The sequence below is a fragment of the Heloderma suspectum genome, chromosome 4 (genome assembly GCF_057233095.1).
Source record: "Heloderma suspectum isolate Gila_16-S chromosome 4, 16-S_ref, whole genome shotgun sequence".
Taxonomy (NCBI): domain Eukaryota; kingdom Metazoa; phylum Chordata; class Lepidosauria; order Squamata; family Helodermatidae; genus Heloderma; species Heloderma suspectum.
In genome coordinates this window covers 26,213,888-26,236,561 of record NC_139461.1, presented here as the reverse complement: position 1 = coordinate 26,236,561, position 22,674 = coordinate 26,213,888, and the positions used below count along the sequence as shown (strand labels likewise).

The window sequence follows — 22,674 nt, the reverse complement described above, 5'->3', positions numbered from 1 at the left end:
TGTTGATACACTCGTAAAAAATATTACAGTACTTGTAGCCACCCATAAAAGAAAACTCCTGGAAGTTAAAACATATCAGCACTTTCTGTATTTGCATATAGAAATGGAGTTGTATTTAACTTAACCTTAGTTTGATAATGGCACCAGAGCCAGCCCTACCATTAGGCGCCTACCAAGGGGAGGCTCAGAATTTGTTTATTAAAGGGCAACACAATGTCAAATATATATACACATATATGCGTGCATGCGCATGCGCGCGTGTGCGCGCACACACACACACACACACACACACATATACATAAGAGAGGCCAGCATTTGGGGTTCTGCCTCAGGAATCAAAATGCCTTAGACTATCTCTGAATGGCACTTAACAGTTAAAACTGCAAAAAGTAACAAGTTGCAAGTTATTTTTATATATGGTGGCAATTATTTTCATTGATGAAAAGATGGGTGTTTTTTGGATGCAAGCCAGCTAAATGAAGTAATATCACTTAGCGAACAAGGTAGTGTTGTTTGGGGAGGGGAAAGGAGGGAGAGAAACACAAATGGCCCCTGCAAGTCGCCATGGGGATGACTTCTCCCTCCTGAGAGATCTCTCAGCAACTTGTAAAAGACTTGGAAGAATTCCAAACAGAGATCTGGTGGATGAGATGGAGGCTCTTTGTAACAGGGTTGGTTTCTATTGCAAGATTCACACAGTGGATTAGTTCTATGCATGAGCCTGCTCCCCCATTCCCTCCTCCAGCAGAGCTATGAGGAGGAGATCAGAAATATTTGCTTCTGTTTTCAACTAACTGCAGTTTGTCATTTTGTCCAAACAAGGACAAACTGCTGTTAGTTTTAACCATAGTTTATGCAAACAACATCAGAAACTACAGTTTGAATTTGCCTTGTTTGAACAAACCATAGTTTATTTTAGTGCTGTGCTTCTCAAATGTTTTGGAGTGGAACCCATCTGTAAATTTACTCAGCCTTTGGTAACCCACTTATAAACTAACTCTAATTGTAAACCAATTCCATCCCTTTATAACATAAAGCACAAAATATCACATCAGTAGTGAACAACTTTATATTTTATTTTTAATGTTAATATAGGTGTATATATTGGCTGTATATACGTGAGTAGAATTTGAGCATGATGTATTGGGAGCGAGCAACCCTATCTATTAAATGGGCTGCACAACAGTAATGGTGTGCCATTGGCCTGGTGAAAGGAAAAAAAGCCCCTTTTTGGGTGGGGGAGCCCTCCTTGGGTGATACCCCCTCCCGGAACAGTTCTGGACACACCAGTGGGTCGTGACCCATACTCTGAGAAACAGTAGTTTAAACCAGGGTGGATAGAACATAGATCTTCAGTTATTTTAGACTTCAACTTCTAGCATTCCTGACAATTGGCCATGATGGCAGGGGTTTCTGGGAGTTGAAGTCCAAAATACCTAGCGATCTACCTTCTGCCCTCTCCTGGTTTAAACTATCCACAGTTCGTTCCAGGGTTCAGATGAAACGACAAACTGTGGTTAGTTGAAAAGGCAGTCAATGCCTCCACTCTCCCTCTCGCAGCCAGGCTGAAGGGAGGAGAGAGGAGTGTGGAGCACATGAGCGCCTTTGCACAGAACTAAGCTATAATTTATTGTTACATCTCAATGCGGCCTGAGCGTGTGTGCTTGTGTGTATATGCACAAAAGGTATGTTACTGCCCTTTTGGAGCTGTGAGACTATTTAAAAAAGAAAAAAAGTGCTGTTCGCCTTGTGAGGGAAGGTATCAGAAAGTGATTTGGTTAAGATTTAAACCTAGACCTCAATACTCAAGACTGCGTTGCTAAAGCCTTGAGTGTCAACACCAATCTAAGGCTATGGACAGCTGTTCCTAAATCCAGACCTGGAATGTGTATTCCCCAACCTAGATTCTCTAGGTCAGTTTCTGGAGTTGAGGGGTTAAGCTGGAGAGAGAGCTAAGGCTAAGTTTCAGCTGTAGTCACTGGCATGGAGCAGGCACTGCAAAGGCAGGAGACCAGGCTCTTAGAGCTAATACCTGGCCAAACAAAACAGGAAATGTATTCCAACCTTGAACTAAATAGTGATAAGCCAATTGGGATAGGCAAACTATTCCAAACAGTGATAAATAAATAGTGATAAGTATTTATTCTAAATAGTGATAAGCCAATTGGGATAGGCAAACTATTCCAAACAGGAAATGTATTCCAACCCTGAACTAAATAGTGATAAGCCAGTTGGGATAGGCAAACCGGTGAAGATCAAAAATATACAGAAGTATCTGATAATGTTATTTTACCTACGTGGGCTAAAAACATACGTTAAAAGACAATAGAGGAAAATACAATACTGTTGTGCTGTAATTTCCAACAATATGAGGAGTACCAGTACCAAGCAAAACCAAACGCATTTCGACCAAAAGTCTTTGTCAGTGGTCTAGTACGTGAAAATGGTCTAGCATGTAAAAAGGTATATAAGAAGATAAAAAGGCTTATATATGCGCACAGATTTTACAATCCAAGTTCCTCACAAGAGTGTCTCTGCCTGTGAATATAAAAGCAATTTCTAATCTCTAATACCTGGACAGCCTGGTCAGTCCAGAGGCTTCGTATTACCTGCCAAGTGGAGGGGCCAGTCATTCACAGCCCTCTTCTCTGCTCTGCCTGAGAAGAGCTCTAAGGTTGAACACTCACAGGTAGCTCACTAGACTAAGTCCGCCAGCCTCAGCAGGCCCGGCCCAAGCTCTCCTGCCGCCTGAGGTGAGAGAGCCACCGTGCCACCGTGTCACCCACCCACCCAGCCCCCCTCCTTTATCACATCGCACCCCCCACTCTCTCCTTTTTCTTGCTGCTGTGTCACCCCCCTTCCTTTGACCATATCACCCCCTTCCCACCCCTTTCCTGTATTGCATCCCCTTTTCCCTTTACTGCATTGTGCTCCCCTCCTTCCCAGCCTGCATTGTAGCCTCAACCATTCTCCTTCCCGTATCGTGTTCCCCACCCCTTACCTTTACCCCTTTACCCTTACTTTTACTGCTGAGCTGTGTGGCCAGAAGAAGCAGCCAGTGTGGCTCTTTGGAGAGCTTGCCAGGCTGAAATGCCTGGCTTTGAAGGGGTCCTTTCTCAGATCCAGGAATGGGAGGGGTTCCCAGGAGATAGGCTGAGGCGGAGGCTTCACCCTGCTTTATGGGAGGGCCAGCCCTGATATTTCTGGTTTAAACTTCAAAGTCTGTGATACAACCATATGTCTGCACCTAGGGATGGCACAGAATTCTGCCATGGACTCCCCCCGGAGTCCATGGCTGAACGGAAGACTTACCTCCGCCTCCCCACGGAATCCTCTTCGGCCGGATCCTCTGGTTCCAGATTGCCAGCGATACGGCCGCCATGCCATATCACTGGCTGAAGGGACTGGCTGTGGACGCAAATGTTTGCATAGCCTATCGCGTGAATGAAAAGCACGGACTCAAATGGTGTCCAGGACACCATTTGCGTCCCTGCTTTTGTGTGGATAGGCTACGCAAATATTTGCGTAGCCTATCATGTGAATGAAAAGCATGGATGCAAATGGCGTTAGTTTAACGCAAATTAGTTTAATGCAAATGGCGTTAGCCATTTGCAGCTGCATTTACCTCAAAGTAAGGCCTTTATGGCCTCAAATGGCATCCTGGACGCCATTTGCCTCTGCAGTCAGTCAAGTCCCCTTCAGCCAGCGATACGGCATGGCGGCTGTATCGCTGGCACTTCAGAGCCAGCTGACGGCTCCACGAAATCACCGTGGAGCGGAGCCGGCCAGCGAGGATTCTGGGGGGAGAAACGGTTCGCCTCCCCCCCTGCAACCCCCCCCCCCGGACTGGCAGGTAGGGGATTCGTACATTCCTATCTGCACCTGGGGATTTACACGGGCCTAATGAACAACAAACTGGTGCAAGCTAAACCATGCTATGTGCCCTTCCTGTGCTGCTGGTAGTACAGGATGATGCCAGTGTGACATCCCTTACAGGAGCAATGTTTGCACTTTGGCAATGATGGCTGTACGGAACCTCCTCTAAGTCTTTGAAAATATATCATCCATACCTATAATGAGCTATGGGAATAGATACTTGTTGTGTCTGAAGGCCTAGGCAATAGGTGCCAGATGAGGCCTCCTAACATTATCAAAACACATTGTGCAGTTATTCCATCTTTCCCTTCTTAACAGATTTTTTTGTGGAGAGAAAAAGCTGAAATGGTGGGAAAACACAGGAGGGTTACAAAAGGACCCCTCCCCCCATAATATTGAATGAATGAGACAGGACACAATAAAAGCATTCTCTGGAAGCACTCCTAGTAATTCATTGGGTGCTTTCCAACATTAAATATTATTTGAATAAATGGAGGCTGGCTGTTTGAGTTTTGTCACGCATGGTACTGAATCTAAATCATGTGTGCAACACTGCATAAAATAAATACATAAATAAATAAATAACACCTATTTATAAATAACACCATAGGTGCTCTTAACACTTATGTTGCACATTCTCAGTTTGGTTGAGACAGAAGCACACTGCTGCAAAAGTGTGTAGTGCTGTGTGTCCCTTCGGCCTTGCTCCCTTTCCCTGGATTTGGCAGGCCTCTAAAAGGTAAAGCCTTTTGGTGGAGGCCCAGGTGTCATATGGATGAAGCAGTGAAGCCAACGGGAAAATAAAGCACCTTAATTTTTCTTGCAATTCAAGAAATTGAAGTATGGGAGCAGAATTACTTGCTTGTATCCTCAACGTTTCCAAGTTTTGCAACCCCTCAACACAATTCCATGAGGGGCCATCACTGCAGATTTCCACATGGAGAAGTCTCTCATCGCATGTGCAAAAGGTTGGTGCTGGGGGTGGGTTCACCTCCCAGATTAAGCACCCCTGGTGACACATGCAATAGGAGTCCCAACCCCAGAATCTGTTTGGCAAGTACCATCCCTCTTGCTGTTGGGGAGAAGGGACTTACTTAGTCCTCCAGACATCATATTCCTGCCTCCAGTCAGTCATTTGGCAGGGGAAATGTTGGTAGGTCTCTGAGTAGTGCTGGCTTGGAGATATATGGTTCAGGGCATCTCGTGATAATATTATTCTTGAACCAGGATTTAACTTGCTTCCCAAGAAGAAGTTGTGGGCAGACTTTTCCCTCCAAACATTTACAGTAAGCATCTCTCCTGTACTCAAGACTTGCCTACACTGCCTCTGGAATGTTACCAGTATTAATCTTTACCTTGGCCAAACCTATGCTTTAAAAAAATCCTTATTCATTAAAATCCGTCATCATATATCCCACTCTGGCATGGGAATTGAGTGCCGAAAAGCTGAGAGAGAAACATATTGCATTTCAGAGAAAGTGGGTCCAGAAGCAAGATATTGCCTGGAAAGGGAGCATGCTGTTAAGTGGAGAGATAAAGCTAACTCAACCCATATGTGGATTCTGCAAATTGTAGTGATTAGCAAAATGCAAGGCATGGAGGGGGGGAGTGCAGAGTTTGTAACGTGGCACTAGATACTGGAAGAATGAGAAGCTAAAGAACATGCCATGTTGTTTTCCAAACAAGCCATGCTTATGTATAGCAGATCAAATCGCAGCAATGATGTGTAAACAATAGGTTTTTAATTTTTCCCCTTCTGCTAAATAGAATTTTCCGTAGTTGTACAAAGTTTGCCTACTTACAAAAGGAGCCTTGATGCTCAATTGAGTAGGTATAATTTAGAATTGGGCAGGCAAAGAACCTAATTGGCTGGAGGATGTCCTGCAGGATGTTGCTACAGCCCAGAGCTGTAGTAATCCTTGGATCCACCCATTTTTAGGGATATATGAAGTTTTGCTAGTCTTACCAAAACTGTTTTGTGTCAGCTAAGGAAATCCCCACCCCATCATCCCCAAATTCCAGTGACAGCTAGGAATGTGCATAGCCCATCTGATGAAGTTAATTGAGCCTCTTGAAATTCTCTTGTATTCCTTCAAAATTCCTCATATGTTTTGTCTGAAGAGACCTCCCAGCATCCCTCCCGCACAATTATTTTCAAATTTCACTTTGGGTAAAATGATGGTAGCAAGTCTAACCTTCTATATTTGTTTCAAGTTTATGTTCAAATGTGCAGTTCTTCTTTTTTCTTCTTTTTTAGATATAAGAAGTCTATTCTGGTACAACATAGTATTCTGAACTTCCCTGACTGGCTCTGTGAAGCCAGCAGCCTTTAGGATGTTATCCCTGGTGGCTTGTTTCACCATATCCCTGCTCTAATGATCTTGTCAGAAGTAAAGTTAGGTCAGGGGTACAGAACCTCAGGCCTGGAGGCCAAATCCAGCCCGCCTGGGGTCTTAGCCCATTCCTCTTCCCCCCAATCAAATTTGTTTGCTTTTTCGCAGCTTTTATGCATTTCCCCCCTCATTCTAAATGGTTGAAATGTCTCTCCAAAGGCTGAGTTGTAAGTAGTTAGAGATTTATTTATTTATTTACAATATTTATATACCACTCCACATCAGAAGATTTTGGAGCAGTCAACAACAAAGATAAAAGAATAAAACTCCAAGTTAAAACAGTTGAAACGTTTTTTTAAAAGACAACTTCCAATAAGGTCAAATCATGACTGGTCACGCAAGGAAGGCTTCTTGAAATAATGTCTTCAGGAGGTGCTGAAAGGAATACAATGTTGGTGCCTGTCTGACCTCCAGAAGCAGGGAATTCCACAGAAAGGGGGCCACCACACCAAAGAGTCTTGTTGTGGTGGATGCCAACTGGGCCATGGGTCCATGTGGAACAACCAGGGACACGCCCTCTGATGACCTCAGTGACCGGGCAGGTTGGTAAAGAAGGAGGCGCTTTAAGTTACAATATGCTGGTACTTTGGACCCATCCCTTTTGCCTTTGGCTCTGACCACCACTGGAATGCAGCCCCTGAGAACTTAATCTGAAATAGAATTTGTTCTTTGGGCTGAAAGGAGTTCAAAACCCCTGGGGTAGGTTGTGCTCCATGATGTCACTTATCAGTAAGGTCACCCAACAGGAGGAGCAATTCAGCAGAAGGACATGTAGAAGTGTTCATCATGGCTGGTGCGTGATGATGATGATTTTTATTTGCTTAATATTGTATTAGACATTGTTCAATAAAAACAAATGGGAGGTACCATAGATCAGTGGTAGGGCATGTTCTTTGCATGCAGAAGGTTCCACATTCAGTTCCTGGCACCACCAATTTAAAGTGTCAGGTAGCAAGTGATGGGAAAGACATCTGCTGAGACTCTGGAGAACGTCTACCAGTCAGAGTAGACAATACTGGGCTACATGAACCAATGGACTGATTTAGTATAGGGCAGTGGTCTGTGTTCAGCGAGTAGATGCTTTCCATGTAGAAGGTCTCCTCCCAGGTTCAATCCCTGTCATCTCCAATTATAAGAATCTCAAGTTGTAGGGCTGGGAAAGACCTCTGCCTGCATTCTTGGGAGAGCCACTGCTACTCAGAGCTGACAGTACTGATTATAAGCTAAGATCAGAAACCAGGGTTTGTTCTTAACTTATGAATCCTGGCTTGTTTAGGAGCAACAAACCAGGAGCTCAGGTTTGGATGACTTGCTAAACAAACCATTTCTGGTTTGTTTAGCCCAGGGGTGGGCAAGACATGCCCCCCTGGCATTTTTGCAGCAACAGCCACTGAATGAAATTCAGTGAAATTTACTGCTGAAATTCGACAGTGTGGTGGGTGAGGGTAGCAAAACCCCTGCAATTTTGCTTCCAAACAAGGTGCGTGCTCCTTATTTTAAGGTAAAATTGCTGCTTTTTTACCACTGCCACCAAATTTCAGCTGTAAGTTGCCCACCTCTGGTTTCACTGCTAAAGGTAGAAGGAGGAGCCAGAACTGCTCATTCACAGTAAGCCAGGATTCTCCAGAATCTGGTTGACCATTGTGTGTGAATGTGGCCACTACCTGCCTTGGTATAAGACAGCTTCTTATATTCATAAGACAGGTAGGTCTCTGCCCCTATGGTTTACAATGTGACAAACAAGACATGAAAAGAATAGAGATTGGGAAGGGGAAAGAAGAATGACATTTGATAGCCTGGAGTTAAGCCAGTAAGAAGTTTCATTTTTTTTTAGCAAGATAATGTTTTCCTGTTGTATACCTTCAATCTTTTTTTATATACATGGTATTTCCCCTTCAAGCTTTTGGGCTGAGAGCAGGTTACAACATATGCTTCATTCATGTGAGAACAAATGGCTGTCGCTGAGTATAAGCCACGCTTGTTTATGTGTGCACTTTGGTTACAGAGAAATTCAGATTTTGAGTCCCAGTTTTAGTTACACAACATATCCCAGTTAAATCAAACAGTGGCAAATGCTACTCGGATTGCGACAGGTACAATTCAACATGCCGTTAACCATGCTTAATGTCCCACTCACTTCAATCGGGCTTAATCTTGGATTGTCCCCCAAGCTGATAATACTCGTGGTAACTCATTGGCTGGTCTCAGTCAAGTAACTGGAGGAGGAAATGAAATTCTATGAGATGTAGTTACTATATCATAGATTTCTGTTCAGCTTAGGCTTTATGCTTCTCTTCTTGGCAGCTCTCCTCAAACCACTTCCTCTGGAGTAGTACTGAAGGGATGAAATTGCCCCACAGGAACAAGTTTGATGGCTGCAATGTGGTTAGGTTTTTTTGCATACCAGTTTCAAGATGTGTGAAAATACATCATAAATAGAATTACAAAGATTTATGGAAGTCAAGTGTCTTAACACTGGCCGCCAACTACTCTTCTCCCCAAAAGGGTGGCTTAACAAGAAAAAACAAGCCTATTGTACCCAGGTCTCCAGGTCGTTTAACTGAAGTTGCAGGAGAGAAATAGGAGATAGTATCTAAAACTGAGAATACTGTAGGCTTTCTAATATTAAAAAAACCCTGCTGGAATAAGGCCAATGTTAGCATAATTGTGCTTTGTAGCAGCAGACTTGAGTAGATTTTCTATATGCAGTAAAGTAGTTTTATCTATCACCTTCTGGCTATCAGCCAGCTGATTAATGAAGGGCCCTTAAGTGGTGGTAGCTCTCTGCATGCTTGTTTATTTATTTTTAGAACTTACGTCTCACTTTATTTCCAAAAAAGAGCTTAGGGTGGCTAACAAGTCAGCAAACATCATATAATATACAAGAAAATATATATAGTGCTCCCAATTCCTAATAAGAACAATAATAAAATCACACTACTGACATAATAGACCAAAAACAATAACAATGTTGATGGATAATAGTATAAAACTAGGAGAACATTAAAAATAAATGGGAAAATATTCAACCAAAAGGGTCTTTTTAAATAATGGCAGTTTTTGCCAGCTGCCTGAAACAATAGAGAACATGGCCTGATGAGCCTCAGTTGGCAAAGCTTGTTGTAATGTATGGAGGCAGGTATTTCAGTGCAACCTTTAGGATTTTGAGATCTGTGCAGACCCAAATACCCTTTCTCTTAAGCTGGCTTAATTCTAGGGATGTCAGAGAATTTCGCCACGAATCTCAGGGAGGCCGAATGCCAGCGCATTCAGCCCCCCAAAAACGGTGGCGGAACAGTCTGCCCACCCCCCCGGGACGGGACTTACCTTGGGCGAATCTTCCTGGCGGCGGCGGCGGCGGTTTGGTGGCGGCGGCTGCAGCGGCCGGTCTTCTGACTAGCTGCTGCTGCCGCAATTTCCAGTAAAAAAAACAACAACAACGTGATAGGCTATGTAAAGATTTATGTAGCCTATCACGGCTAGATTTTTAAAAAACACCATGATAGGCTACATAAATGTTTACGTAGCCTATCACGGCTGATTTAAAAGAAAAAAAAACACGCGCGTACACAAATGGCAGCGCCCATGGGCACCGCCATTTGCGTTCCTTATTTTGGCACATCTTAGTCTACGTAAACATTTACGTAGACTAAGACGGCGAAAATAAGGGGAACGCAAATAGCGTAGATGCGACGCTATTTGCATTCCCCTTATTTTCACTGTCTTAGTCTACGTAAATGTTTACATAGACTAAGATGTGCCAAAATAAGGAATGCAAATGGCAGCGCCCATGGGTGCCGCCATTTGTGTACGCGCGTTTTTTTTTCCTTTTAAATCAGCCGTGATAGGCTACGTAAATGTTTACGTAGCCTATCACGGCTGACTGCAGGGACGCAAACGGCGGCGGCTACGGCCGCTGACATTTGTGGAGCCGGCCGGCCAGGATTCGGGGGGGGGAGGGACAGGGCACCTCCCCCCCGCCAGAATTTCGGGGGGGAGGGACGGAGCACCTCCCCCCCCGGCCAGAATTTCAGGGGGAGGGATGGAGTGCCTCCCCCCCACCGCGAATGTCACCCTTCGAAAAGGTAAGTGACTTTCGTACATCCCTACTTAATTCTGCAGTTATAAATTGGAACGAAAGAGGCAAGGGAAAATAATAGTGAGGCCAAAAGTGGTTAAGGAGCTGGCACTGTTTAAGGCTGAGGTGCACAGCTTGTGGCCTAAGGGCCATATGTGGTCCCCCCAAGGCCTGAATTGTGCCCACTCATAGGTGCCCTGATCCCCTGCTTCTGCCTAATTGCCCTCCCTGCTTCACCAGTGATCCTGACAGAGATAATTCTTTCATCATTGGTAGCAGCTCATGCTGTTTCTTAGCTGATCCAGAAACTTTCAGTTCATATGCAACCGTAGTTCTATTATTGCTAGCTTCATCATCATATCTTGGTCCTCTGGTTAGTCAGTAAAATGCAAGGAACCACATTTCAATGATCATAACCAACATCTTCCTGTCTGACCTTCTGGATACTTTCTGCACTGTTTTATATTTACTTATGTACTTAGTTGAGCATTTATATCCCCCTTCCTATAATGAAATCAAATACAAGGTGGCTGACAAAATATAAATAACAAAAATTAACAACAAACCTAACAATAAAAAACAAGGAGAAGCAATTTGAAAGTAGTGCTGTTTTGTTGTTTCAGGTGAGTGCAGAAGTGCTGACTCTAGAAGAGTGCAGACCAATTGCTCTGTGTGTGTGTTTTGGGGGTACTTTACTTCAGAACTTTACTCGCTGTGGTATCTTTAGTTTCTGGAACATTCTTTTTCTCTTACAGATATTTACACCCAGAGGGGCTTCCTTCAGACTACACCATTACCTTTCTCTTTCGTATACTCCCTGAAACTCCTGAGGAACCATTTGCCCTCTGGGAGATTTTAAATGAAGAATATGAGCCCCTGGTTGGAGTTATTTTGGACAGTATGTATTTTGTGCCTTTGTGTGTACTTTGGTTGGTTAGTTTGATTATATCCTGCCTTTTCATTTCATGATCAAAGAGACTAAGTCATCATTTTCTCTCTCAAAGAAGCCTAGAACTTTTATCCTGCACGCTATTCCACAGTCTTTTATGTTAATCTGTTTGTGTTTTATATTGTATTTATTTATAATATTTATAAATCACCTTCTCTGCGTGCAGGCATCTAAGGTGATGTACAACCTTTAAAAGGTTGTACGCAATAGACATTGCTCTGAAACATGTTCTCTCTCACACTGTACAGATGGTGGCAAAACCTTGACTTTCTTCAATTATGACTACAAAGGTGAATTCCAGACGGTTACTTTTGAAGGACCTAATATAAAAAAAATATTTTATGGAAGTTTCCATAAGGTGAGATTTGCTAGAACATTCTGGAAAGAGAATGTGGTTTTGTAAAAGGACAAATAACTGATCTTTTGAACTTCTGCTTTGTTTCTGTGGAAAACAGTGCTTTTTACAACCCAGTTAGTTATTCTTCACCTTTCGTTAACTGAATAATTTCACAATAGTCAGGATAGAAGGTAGATTAATTCCGTAAGCCAGAGCTCCATCACTGTGTGTTTTCTTCTGTTATAAATGTGCAGAACTGTCCCACATCCTGAGCTCACTCTGGAGATATATACAGGTATATATAGTCTGGCTGTAGTGAGGGCTCTTCAAGATTGGCCTTGTTGCTCTAAAAATGATACATCTACTTTTATGCTCAAGTCCCTAGTTTAAGTTCCTACCACATGCTGACATATATCTCTAAACATTTTTCATTATATTTCTATTTACATTTTCCAATTTCAGCCAGCCCTCTTTGAATACATAAACTTGAGGAAATATTAGCACGGCTATCATGGATTTTTTTAAAAATGCTTTTTACAACATGGATAGCTCCCATGGCTCCCATATGCCTTCTTGGAATCTTTTTTGTATATTAAAAACTTCACTGTCCTTCCCCAGTTGCATATTGTCATCAGCAAAACAATGGCCAAAGTGGTGATTGACTGCAAACAAGTGGGTGAGAAGATTATCAATGCGGCAGGCAATATTACTTCTGATGGGATAGAAGTACTAGGGAGAATGGTTCGATCAAGAGGACCAAGAGACAACTCTGCACCGGTAAGCGAAACAGCTTGAGGCAGCTTTCCCCAGTCTGGTGCCCTCCAGATAGTGTTGGACTATAACTGCCATCACCTTAGTTCTTACTATTTACAACACTAGAGTACGCCTTTTTTTTTTCTTTTTCTTTTTGCTTAAAGCATGCTATGAGCCCTATGTTTTTGTGCGGATTCATCTCGCTTTGTACTCAAAACAAGAATGGTCTCTGCCGGCTCATCCGTTTCAATTATTTCTCTTAGGGTGTTTGCAGACAGAAGATTTTCACTGGTTCAGTGTGCCATTTTCCGATCCCTAGTTCAAATAGTAAACAACGTGTTTAGCAGGGCCAGTATGGGCAGCGTTGTCATCTGCTGAATGTTAGATGGCTCTAGGCTTGTTTTGCAACTATCTGTGCAAATGTTTTATGTCTTCTTCTTTTTACCCTTCCATGTACTGCTTCCTGCACATCTGATTAGGGCTGCTTAGCTGTTTCTCACTTGTTTCTCTGAAAAGACTAGGAGAAGGGATTCAAAAAACAGTCAGCTTTGCAGAGGGAAGCAGAGTGATAAACAGAAGCTTCAAGTTCCTGGAATCAGGGGCTTGAGGGAAAACACAGCACTTGAGCAGGTAAAGATGCAAACAATAGAAAAAATGCTTAGAACAAGGTTGACCAGCTAGGCAGACAGTCAAAATTGATAACTGCTCAGGTAAAGGCCTAGACTGATCTGAAGACCTTTGTACCTTTGCAACAGGGGTACACAACCTTTTTGCCCCTGAGGGCTGCATTCAGCTCCGTTTCATGGTGGGTGGCTGCCATCTTTCATCCTCAAAATGCAATAGATAAGATTACACATGGCATTTTGGGGGTTTAAGATAGTGGCCACCCACCATGGAACAGAGGTGAGCAGCGCTATCCCATCCGAAAGTGCTGCCATTGGGTAAATAAATGGGTCCCGGGGAGATGGGGGAGTGACTGGTAGTGGCGGCAAGCAGCAGTGCAGGGTGGGGACCCTGATAGCAGCAGTGCTGGGCAGGGGGCCAGATTGGCACTAGCAAAGCTGGGTAGGGTAAGCAGGATTAAATTCCAAGTCCTGATACCATAGACATGTTCCTAACCATGCCGACTTCTGACACCAGGCCTGTATCTATCCCTCCTGACTGTATTTTCAAAAGTGGGAAAAAAGTTTTCAGGAGCAGTGTTGTTGAATTCTGGGGAGATCTGGTAATTAGATAAGAAAATAAGAGAATTTTAAAGTAAGAGAAGTAGGTTAATTTCCATGTTGGGCAACCTACCCATATCCTTTGAATTCTCTTGTCCAAAACTGCTCCCTTAAACCTACTAGGACAAAAACTCAAACCAAAATGTACTGCTTCCAGCTGTTTGGCCTGTCAAGAACATTCCTCCCCCGCCCCCCAGATTGTGTTTCTTTGGACAAAGAAAAAGTGCTTTGAGGCCTCAGTCTTAAACATGGCGATGAATACATCAGGCCTTCCAAAGTTCCAAGACAATTGAACAGAGCAACCTTTGTGACCACATTCCAACAAGGAAAGACAAAGGCGAACTTATAAAAGGTTGCAGTTAAAGGGTGCTTTGTAAGAAAGAAAGGAAAGAAATGATGGCTTTTGTTGGGAAAGTCAGAACTCTATGAATGATGATAAGTGATTTAGCGAACTGTACACCCACAGAAAAATGTTGGTTGCCTTCAAGTGAATTGGTCGGCAGTTATGTAAGTCTACAAGCATGCATTTGTAGACTTACACAACAGGGCATAGCTCCCTTCAAGGCATAGCTCCCTTCAAGGCAACTTTGTTGCATAAATGACAGCTTTATCACACATTTTAACAAGGCCTATGCTATTATTTAGGTGTGATGTATCTTTGAGGAACCCAAGTTTGGATGTTATCCTATAATCCAGGCTAAAACAATGGAACCATACCTGAGCCAGGCATATATCCAGTGTCCTTTTCAGTGGAATCATTGAGGGCCATAATTTGATGCGATGTAATATAGCCAGGAGATCACTAGGATTGACTGGCTGCCATAACTTCAAAGCTTCAGATGTTTGTAGAAGATGATTTCAATATCCACAACACATGGAAACAACATTGGCTAGGAAACTGCCCTCCACAATGCCAAAGCTTGCCCTGCATCTTGGAAAAATCACCTGGATTTCACCAGCCCCGTGCGATGTGGACAGCCTTGAACGAAATTCGTACGGGTCATGGTAGATATGCAGATGCCCTTTATAAATGGGGCAAAACAACATCATCAAATTGTGATTGTGGGGCTGAAAAACAAACTATCCAACATATAGTGACAGAGTGTAAAAAACAAGCCTACAGTGGAGACTTTGCTGATTTCCGGGCTGTGACAACTGAAGTAAAAAACTATATCTGTAACCTAGACATATGTTTGTAATATTCCTGTCTATATTTTATATTTTACATCTCATATTTATTATGCTCTTATGTTTTTATTGTAATGCGATGTAAATGTGCCATACGATAGATAAATAATAATTGCGGGCCATGCCAATACAGGAGGGGAGGGGAATGCATTTGTTGGGCTTCTCCACACGGGGCTTTTATCCTGCAATTGAGGTTGGTTACTCATGGAGCTTTGCAGGTCCTTTACATGATGTCATCAACCTCTAGGGCATCTCCTATGCTAAATGACCTTTATCTCATTTTTTAAAAGATCGGAAATAATGAGCTACCCAATTACAGCGTGCTGAGTTTCCTCAAGAAAAGAGGAAGTTGTGCAATAAGAGGCACTAGCCCACAGCTCCATCTAGTGGCTGTATAATGAAAAATATAGAACAACATAGAAAAGGAGGGGAGGGAGGTGCATGTAAAGGGAGCCTGTTGTGGTCTTGCATTTAAAATAGAAGCAGAAAGCCTTGGTAAAGTTGTGGGATTTTAGTCTGGTATAGAAATGCTCTTAATTATACCTGGCATAGGATGGAAGAACCAGTGATTTTCAAGTTTGCTTGAATTTTCAGGAAATCACTTTGAAGCTTGTTTCAGCTCACTCCCCTTTTCTTTTTCGACTTGCTTTTTAGTTCATTCAAACAGGAAAAATGTGCATTTTGAATGGGGAAAGTGAGCGTTACAAACGGGATATGTTTGCTTGATTTGCGATCAGTACAATTCTCATGCCTCCCTAGCCTGGCACCTTGATTTTAAATTAGGAAGTTCTTTTTATGTGGAATTTATTTATTTATTTAGCGTATGGCACATATTGCCAGGGAGTCTACAATGTTTTTACACGGTAGATGTTCTGGTGCCGGTAGTTGCTAGTCTTTGTTGCACTGATGCACCACAAGAAGGCGAGCTACCTTTTCTTCAGCTGGCCAGCAGCGTTCTTAGGGAAGTCGGCTCATCCGGGCTTTTCTCCGCCGCTCCTCCGCCGATCGCATCCAGGCAGATCCAGTGCTGGTTCCTGCTCCCCGCATAGAGTGCTGCCAGCATTTCCCCCCACCGAAATGGGGGTACCTATTTATCTACTCACAGATGGTATGCTTTTGAACTGCTAGGTGGGCAGGAGCTAGGGACAAAATGACGGGAGCTCACTTCTGTCACGCGGAGCTGGGCTTGAACCGTTGGAGTGTTGACCATTTCTAGCCGGCAGACCCCAGCGTCATTAAGCCGCTGCACCACCGCATCCCCTTTTTATGTGGAAAAGCACAATAGAACTCATTTCAATCATAATAAATATTTTTTCACCACCACATGTGACTCAAAGCTTGCAGCCATCCTCTCTAATGCCATCATAATATAATATTTGGTAATGATGGCTACACATTGCGGTGAGTATATTCCACCTGGGGCAGTTCAGGCTTCACCGCCTTCCTTCTGAATGGTTCAGTTATGTTTCAGTTAACTTGTCATATCCAAATAACACCACCCCTATCCATTGGTCCTTTGCATGTTATATGCAGGCTGGGATGTTCACACAAACATCCCCTGACCACTAAGGTTTCCTAATTTATAGCCACACAGAGGACATCTCTGCATACCCAGACAGGTGTGAACTTAGAGCTATATCCTCTTCTCCACTGAAATGAATGGGGCTGCCCACATTACAGGAGCTACATGTGAGGATGTCAGCAGACGTAGTAGGGGAGAGCAACCAAAATGGGGGGATGATCCCCCCACAGCTCTCCATGGGCCCAATAATGTAACCCCCAATGTCATTTGGGCACTGGTGGCCATGTTGGAAGGATGATCTTCCCGGCTCATCCACTGGGAACTGGCTTCTCCCACTGGGGATAGGATGCAGGACAGGCAAAGCTTAAGGTCCCTGGTAGGCATATTGGGATGTGCATCTGCCAGGAACCCATTGGCAAAGTTGCTTTGCCTGTCCCACGTCTTCTCCCCGAGGGATCTAAATGAGGGCAGTATATTTTCTGCATTTACAGTGCAGTCCTTAATGTGCCCAGTTTTTGCTGTCTATTCTTCTTGGTTTCCCACCCTTTCTTGGGCTATTTGTCTGCCATTTCCCCAACAAAAGATGTGCCTGGCAACTTGGCCACTGACCATTAAATACTTTTAAGTAGTTCCTCTGGCCCCATTAATGCTCTTTTTCAAACCGCAGATGGGGATCCAGCAATGCTTCAAGGCAAACCCACTGCACTAATCAATATCTATGGTGATGCGTTTATTCTTTGGAATGACTCTTCTCCATTGGTATCCTGAACAGCAACTGCATTTTACTTTATTTTTCTGTTTTTAAAACAGTTCCAGCTGCAGATGTTTGATATTGTTTGTACCACTTCATGGGCCAATAGAGATAAATGCTGTGAACTTCCAGCTTTGGTAAGATTCCCACTTAAAGTGCCTATTTTATGACATGTAATTAAAATGTAATTATATTCGGTGTTGTTCCCAAAAGATTAATATAGAACAGGCATAATCTAAATTTGCCTAACTTGGAATACACTGAACTTGATGGGAACTTCTTTTTTCCTCACTAGAGAGATGAAGAAAGCTGCCCTGCCCTTCCTCATGCTTGCTCCTGTTCTGAAGTCAGCAAGGGACCTCATGGGCCACCTGGACCACCAGTAAGATCTTACTGACGTTTGACTTCCCGGTGCCCCAGTTTGTGCTCTGGTTCAGTCCCCAATTTCTGCAATCCTCAGTCTTACTAGATTGGGAATTAGACTTCGTTGTAGTATGTCAGCCTTTCCCAATCTGGTGCCCTCCAGATGGGTTGGACTGCTTGGCCATGCTGGCTGGGGATAATGGGAGTTACAGTGCAGCACATCTGGAGGCCACCAGGTTGGAGAAGGCTGTACTGTGTAAACTGAAGAACATCTTGTTCGTGGACCGAGAGTTTAATGAACTTGTCTGAGCTAAGAAGGATCTGTTGCTTTACTGTAGATTTTTTTAATGTTTGGTGGCTTATTTAGCCCTAAAACCACTACTTTCTAATTACAGCCTAAAGTGAAATTAAGAGACATTGCGTTGGACTTAGGGCACTATCCAGCAGGGCTCCTCTCCCTCCTCTGCTTCTGCTGCCCTCGTGGGACCCACCACTTGTGCAATGGAGCTTTGGTTCTTCTAAAAATAACCCCGTATACAAGCAGAAACACTCATTTCCAGGTCAGGACAGGTCAGCAGAGCTCCCTTCTGTGAGCTTCAGTGACTTGCCCCGTTCTGGAACGGAGCATTTACTCTAGTTTTGGGTTATTTTTAGAAGCAGCAAAGCCCTGTTGTGCGAGTGGTGGTTCCTGTGATACTTCAATACTACCCACAATATCCTGTGATGTTGTGGCACAATAGGATACTACCCAATGTGATACTTAGAGTAGACCCATTGAAATCAGTGGGACTTAGGTTACTCATCATTAGTAGCTTAAGTCCCATTTATTTTCATTAGGTCTCCACTCTATGGCTAAGTCTTGATCCAACCTATTGCCACCTATAATGTGTTACACTCATATGCCTGATCACCTAAGTTTTCTGTTCCTAGATGTTGCTCTGAATGGTCAGAATATATGCTCAGTTCCTTTGATTTTGTTCTGTTAGAGATTTGGTGTAGTGGATAGAGAGCAGGATTTAGACATGGATTCACGCCTTCTATTAGCCTGGATGGCTTTAAAAGGGGATTAGGCAAATTCATGGAGGAGAAGGCTATCAATGGCTACTAGTCCTGATGGCTGTATACTGCCTGCCTCCAGTATCAGAGGCAGTATGCCCATGTACACCAGTTGCTGGGGAACGTGAGCAGGAGGGTGCTGTTGTACTCATATTCTACTTGTGGGTTTCCCACAGGCAGCTGGTTGGCCACTGTGTGAGTAGAACGCTGGACTAAATGGACCCTTGGTCTGATCCAGCAGGGCTGCTGCTATGTTCTTATGATCTTGGACAGTCAGTCACTCTCTCGCAGCCTAAATTACTTCACTGGGTCACTGTAAGGATAAAATGGGATCACTCAAGAGTATGCTGAAGTACCTTCAAGATGGTGCGCAGTTTAGTGATCTCCTTTCCTGCCTCTGCCATGCCCTGCTGTTGCCTTTTTCTGTACTACATGACAGCTTTCTAAGATGCTGAATTTGCTTATGGTAGGCATTGCAACCTCTCATATAATTTCTGGGCCCAGCTTGTAATGTGGGGCTAATAACATGTCACAACCTCACACCGCTTAGTGGTTGATGCTCACAACAATCTTAAGACAAATGTTGCAAGTCACCAATGTGTCCCCAGACACACAAGTGGAGCTCTCTGATTTTCAGTAGCGGTCAAGGAAAATGCTTCAGAGGCTCCATCTGGCAAAACTCACAGAGCCTTATTCATATATGAGATCAGGGTTTTCATTATGGATATGCATTGCCTGATGTCAGGGATTCCAAGCCCTCCTGCTGAGTAATGAGGATTATTATTATTATTATTAATCATAAATGATATAATTATATTATTAATAATTAATAATAATTAATGAGGATTATTATTATGAGGATTATTGCTGAGTTGTCCACAAACTCTTTATTCAGCTGAAAGCATCCCCTTCACCACTGAAGCCACCTAAGCTACCTAAGCCCCACTACCTAATTAGCAAAATAAATATTTTGGTAAGGGAGCTACCAAAAGCAAGATAGTTGCCTTTCAGCTAAAATGGACGGGTTTCCCACCGTGCTCGACTAGCTGTTTCTGGGCTCCTCCCTTCAGGGATGTTTCTTCTGGCCCAACTTCTGATGGGCAGCCAATCAGGTGGGACTCTTCCCACCTCCTCTCAGCTCCACCCACTTAACTCTGCAGTGGGCTGTGGCATCTGTCAGTCCCCACGCTCGCTCCCCCTCCAAGAGGGGTGGGCTGTCATGGGGGGGGCAGGTGTGTCTCTGAGCCAAGCCCTTCTCCTTCATAAGTGCCTGGGAATATTATTTGCTGACTCCTGGGGCGTCCTGGGCAATTTCCTCCTCCACACCCTGTCTCTGCCGGGCTTCTTCTGGCTCCATCTCTGAATCTGAGTCCAAAACTAAACCAGTGTGCCTGGGCTCAATCCTGACAGCCTGTTGTGGGACAAGAATGTGTAATTTGGTGCAAGATTGCATTTTTGTTTGCTGGTGTGCTTGTGCCATAGAGTTCTCATGCGTGCAACTTCTAAAAAGTCTTAAATCTACCGATATGACAAGTTTAAGGAGAATCCCATGAGAATCATGCCATAGTACGTCATTGGATAAAATATCTGATTAATCCCCCCCCCCCAATAATCCAGATCAGCTGGAAAAATCTGATTCCTTGTCATGTTTCAGTTTAGACAGAAAACAACTGTGATCTGGAGTTTTATTTCGTATAACATGGGCATTCGTTTTATTCAACACATTAAACAAAAATGTGGAAAAAGACATGGAACATTTCATAGTATAGTAAAAAAAGAGAAAAAGAAAAGAAGAATTCCAACATTTAAAACACCCACACACACTGATTAGAAGCAAATCATTCTTTTCAGGCAAGGAGATACGTGAGTTCAGGAAACACCAGTCTCAAAGGAAAACAAGACTCACAAAATAACTAATCCTTCCATTTGTAGTATCTGTTGTGAGAAAGCCACAGACCTTTGCAGATGTTACAATCATGAAGCTTATAAATGTCCTGCAAGAATTATATTATAGTTATACTATAATATAATAACTCACAAATACATGGCATTATGACAGGAAGACTTGCCTGCTGCAAGTACCCAGGGGACAGGAGAAGGAGTTAAGTGCATCTTTGTGGACACTGCACAATGGGAATGTCACACTTGGCCACATACTCCACCCCCCAACACACACACGCATACACACACACACGAGCCTAACTAAGCATTCTGTCTAGCATGCATGGTGGAGCCATGTGTGCTAGTTTTGTTTACCTCTCTGTAAGTGCATGTGGCCCTGATATGGATTGGGATCATGGTGTCCTGGGATTGGGGTTTTAAACCTTCTCCCCTACTTGTTGTTTTTGCAAAATTCCACCTCACCCCTGCTGGGGGCTTAAAAAAGAAACAAAAAGGCTCCGTGGACTCCAGTTTGGCCCACAGAATCCCTGTCTGTGAAACTGAAAGCCCTACTATTCAGGGTCAAGGGCTGGTTTTTCCTACACTGCCACAGTGTTCATTGTTGGAGTGCTTTACTTTTCCTTACAGAAGTGAATGGCAAATATCTTGACCCTAGCTTGAAGCCTCCATCTGCATAGCCTCTTCCCAAGTTCTGTTTCTTGGTCATGCTTAAGTGTGGTGGAATTTTGGAAACTGGATTTAAAGGGAGAGAGTTGGGAGAGGCGAGAGGGAGAGAGATGTCCTACAGAACAAACACTGTCACTCAGACATTTGACACAGACAATCTGGCCATCAACTTAGATTTTCTCTTCATACACTAACAAAAGGAAACAGTCTGCCAAAACAAACAAATCTTATGCATGGCAGGACACGCATGTGTTGATGCAAAAACTTTTCCTATGGCTTCCCAGTCTCCCATGATAAGACTGAACTCTGCAGCTAGCTGTTCAACCCCTTATTTACTAACTGAGTGTCTTTGCCTCCAATGTAAATGAGCAGCACAACTTTTAGCAGAATTCCTGGGCTCCTCCATTGAGGCTTTGTATCAAATAGTGGTTTCCTTAATCAGTTAAGTAAGGATAATGCTTATTTTCACAAACAAAGAAGAACAGCAGCATTGGGGATAGTGGAATGTAATCACTAATTCTACTAGTGAACTCAGCTGGTGCATGTCAACAAGAGCAGGGTATCATCATATTTAGGGGAATCCCAAGGTATTCAGAAGTACAACAAAGGCTTCTTCACACAGATCCTGCTATTATCTTGCTATTGAGATTGCTCACTCACAGAAGTTTGCAGCTCCTTTTCATGACGTCGTTAGTCTCCAAGACACATCCAGAGGTATTTCCTGGTTGTTCCATGTTAAATAGATCCGGAAATAATGAAGTATTAAAATAGGTCAGATTGTTGCGCAATTATTCAGCCACTAGATGGTGCTGTTTCATTGAGTTCTATGGAACCTTGAAAATTAAAAACTTTCCCTCTCCGCAATCATGTGGTCGGCATCTGGGAGCCCGCTGTGAACATGGAAAGGCTCCACAATGGTAGGACTGCGGATTTTTTCTTTAATGTAAAGGCAGCCCCAAACTTTAAAAACGTTGAGGATTGAGCATTCTCAATAAACACAGAATACTGAATGTCAGTTGGAAAAGAAAACGGGGTTGGGAGTGGGTGTGGAATGGAGTATTGTGTAAGAGGGCATAGCTGGCTGGCTGAAACTCTGAAGAGGAGAAGTCCTATTAGGAGGTTAAAAAAATACACTTCAACATTGTGTTGCTGGTCCTGTTCCTTTTCTTTTAACACTAAATGTCTTTTGCAGGGTGGTCCAGGTCTCCGAGGTCCAAAGGGTAACCGTGGTGACCATGGTCCAAAGGTAATTTGTCATGCTGTTGCTTCCTGTATAAATTTCTAATAGGCACAAGCCAGATTCATATAAAATTTTCCCTTGACTCACTGGGATGTGACTTGTAGCTACTATCGATTTAGTTGTGTTTTCCCCAAAATGGTTATTATTTGTAGAAAAACAGTTTTGGGAGAAAAAAATGGTACTGGAGCGAAGGGGAGAGTTCCTAAAAACTGATGTGATTTCTACGGACTTGGGTAGAATTCATCGCTCCTTATCATTGGAATATATTTCTCTTGGGAGTGAATCTACAGAACTTATTCAAAAGTCACTTCTGTTATTTGTATTCTTGAATCAGGCAAGAAGGCTTTTTCTTAAGCCTTCTCAGTCATGTTAATTCA

General features: G+C 43.3%; 1 protein-coding gene across 1 annotated transcript in view; it reads left to right on the top strand.

Moving 5' to 3' along the window:
• The window catches only part of COL14A1 (collagen type XIV alpha 1 chain), a 208,779-nt gene that overhangs the window by 135,969 nt on the left and 50,136 nt on the right, over nt 1-22,674 (top strand). The window contains exons 32-37 of the mRNA XM_084848878.1: nt 11,103-11,245; nt 11,545-11,654; nt 12,252-12,410; nt 17,130-17,207; nt 17,366-17,452; nt 22,250-22,303. Coding sequence (XP_084705004.1) covers nt 11,103-11,245; nt 11,545-11,654; nt 12,252-12,410; nt 17,130-17,207; nt 17,366-17,452; nt 22,250-22,303 — 631 coding nt within the window. The remainder of the gene's footprint in view (nt 1-11,102; nt 11,246-11,544; nt 11,655-12,251; nt 12,411-17,129; nt 17,208-17,365; nt 17,453-22,249; nt 22,304-22,674) is intronic.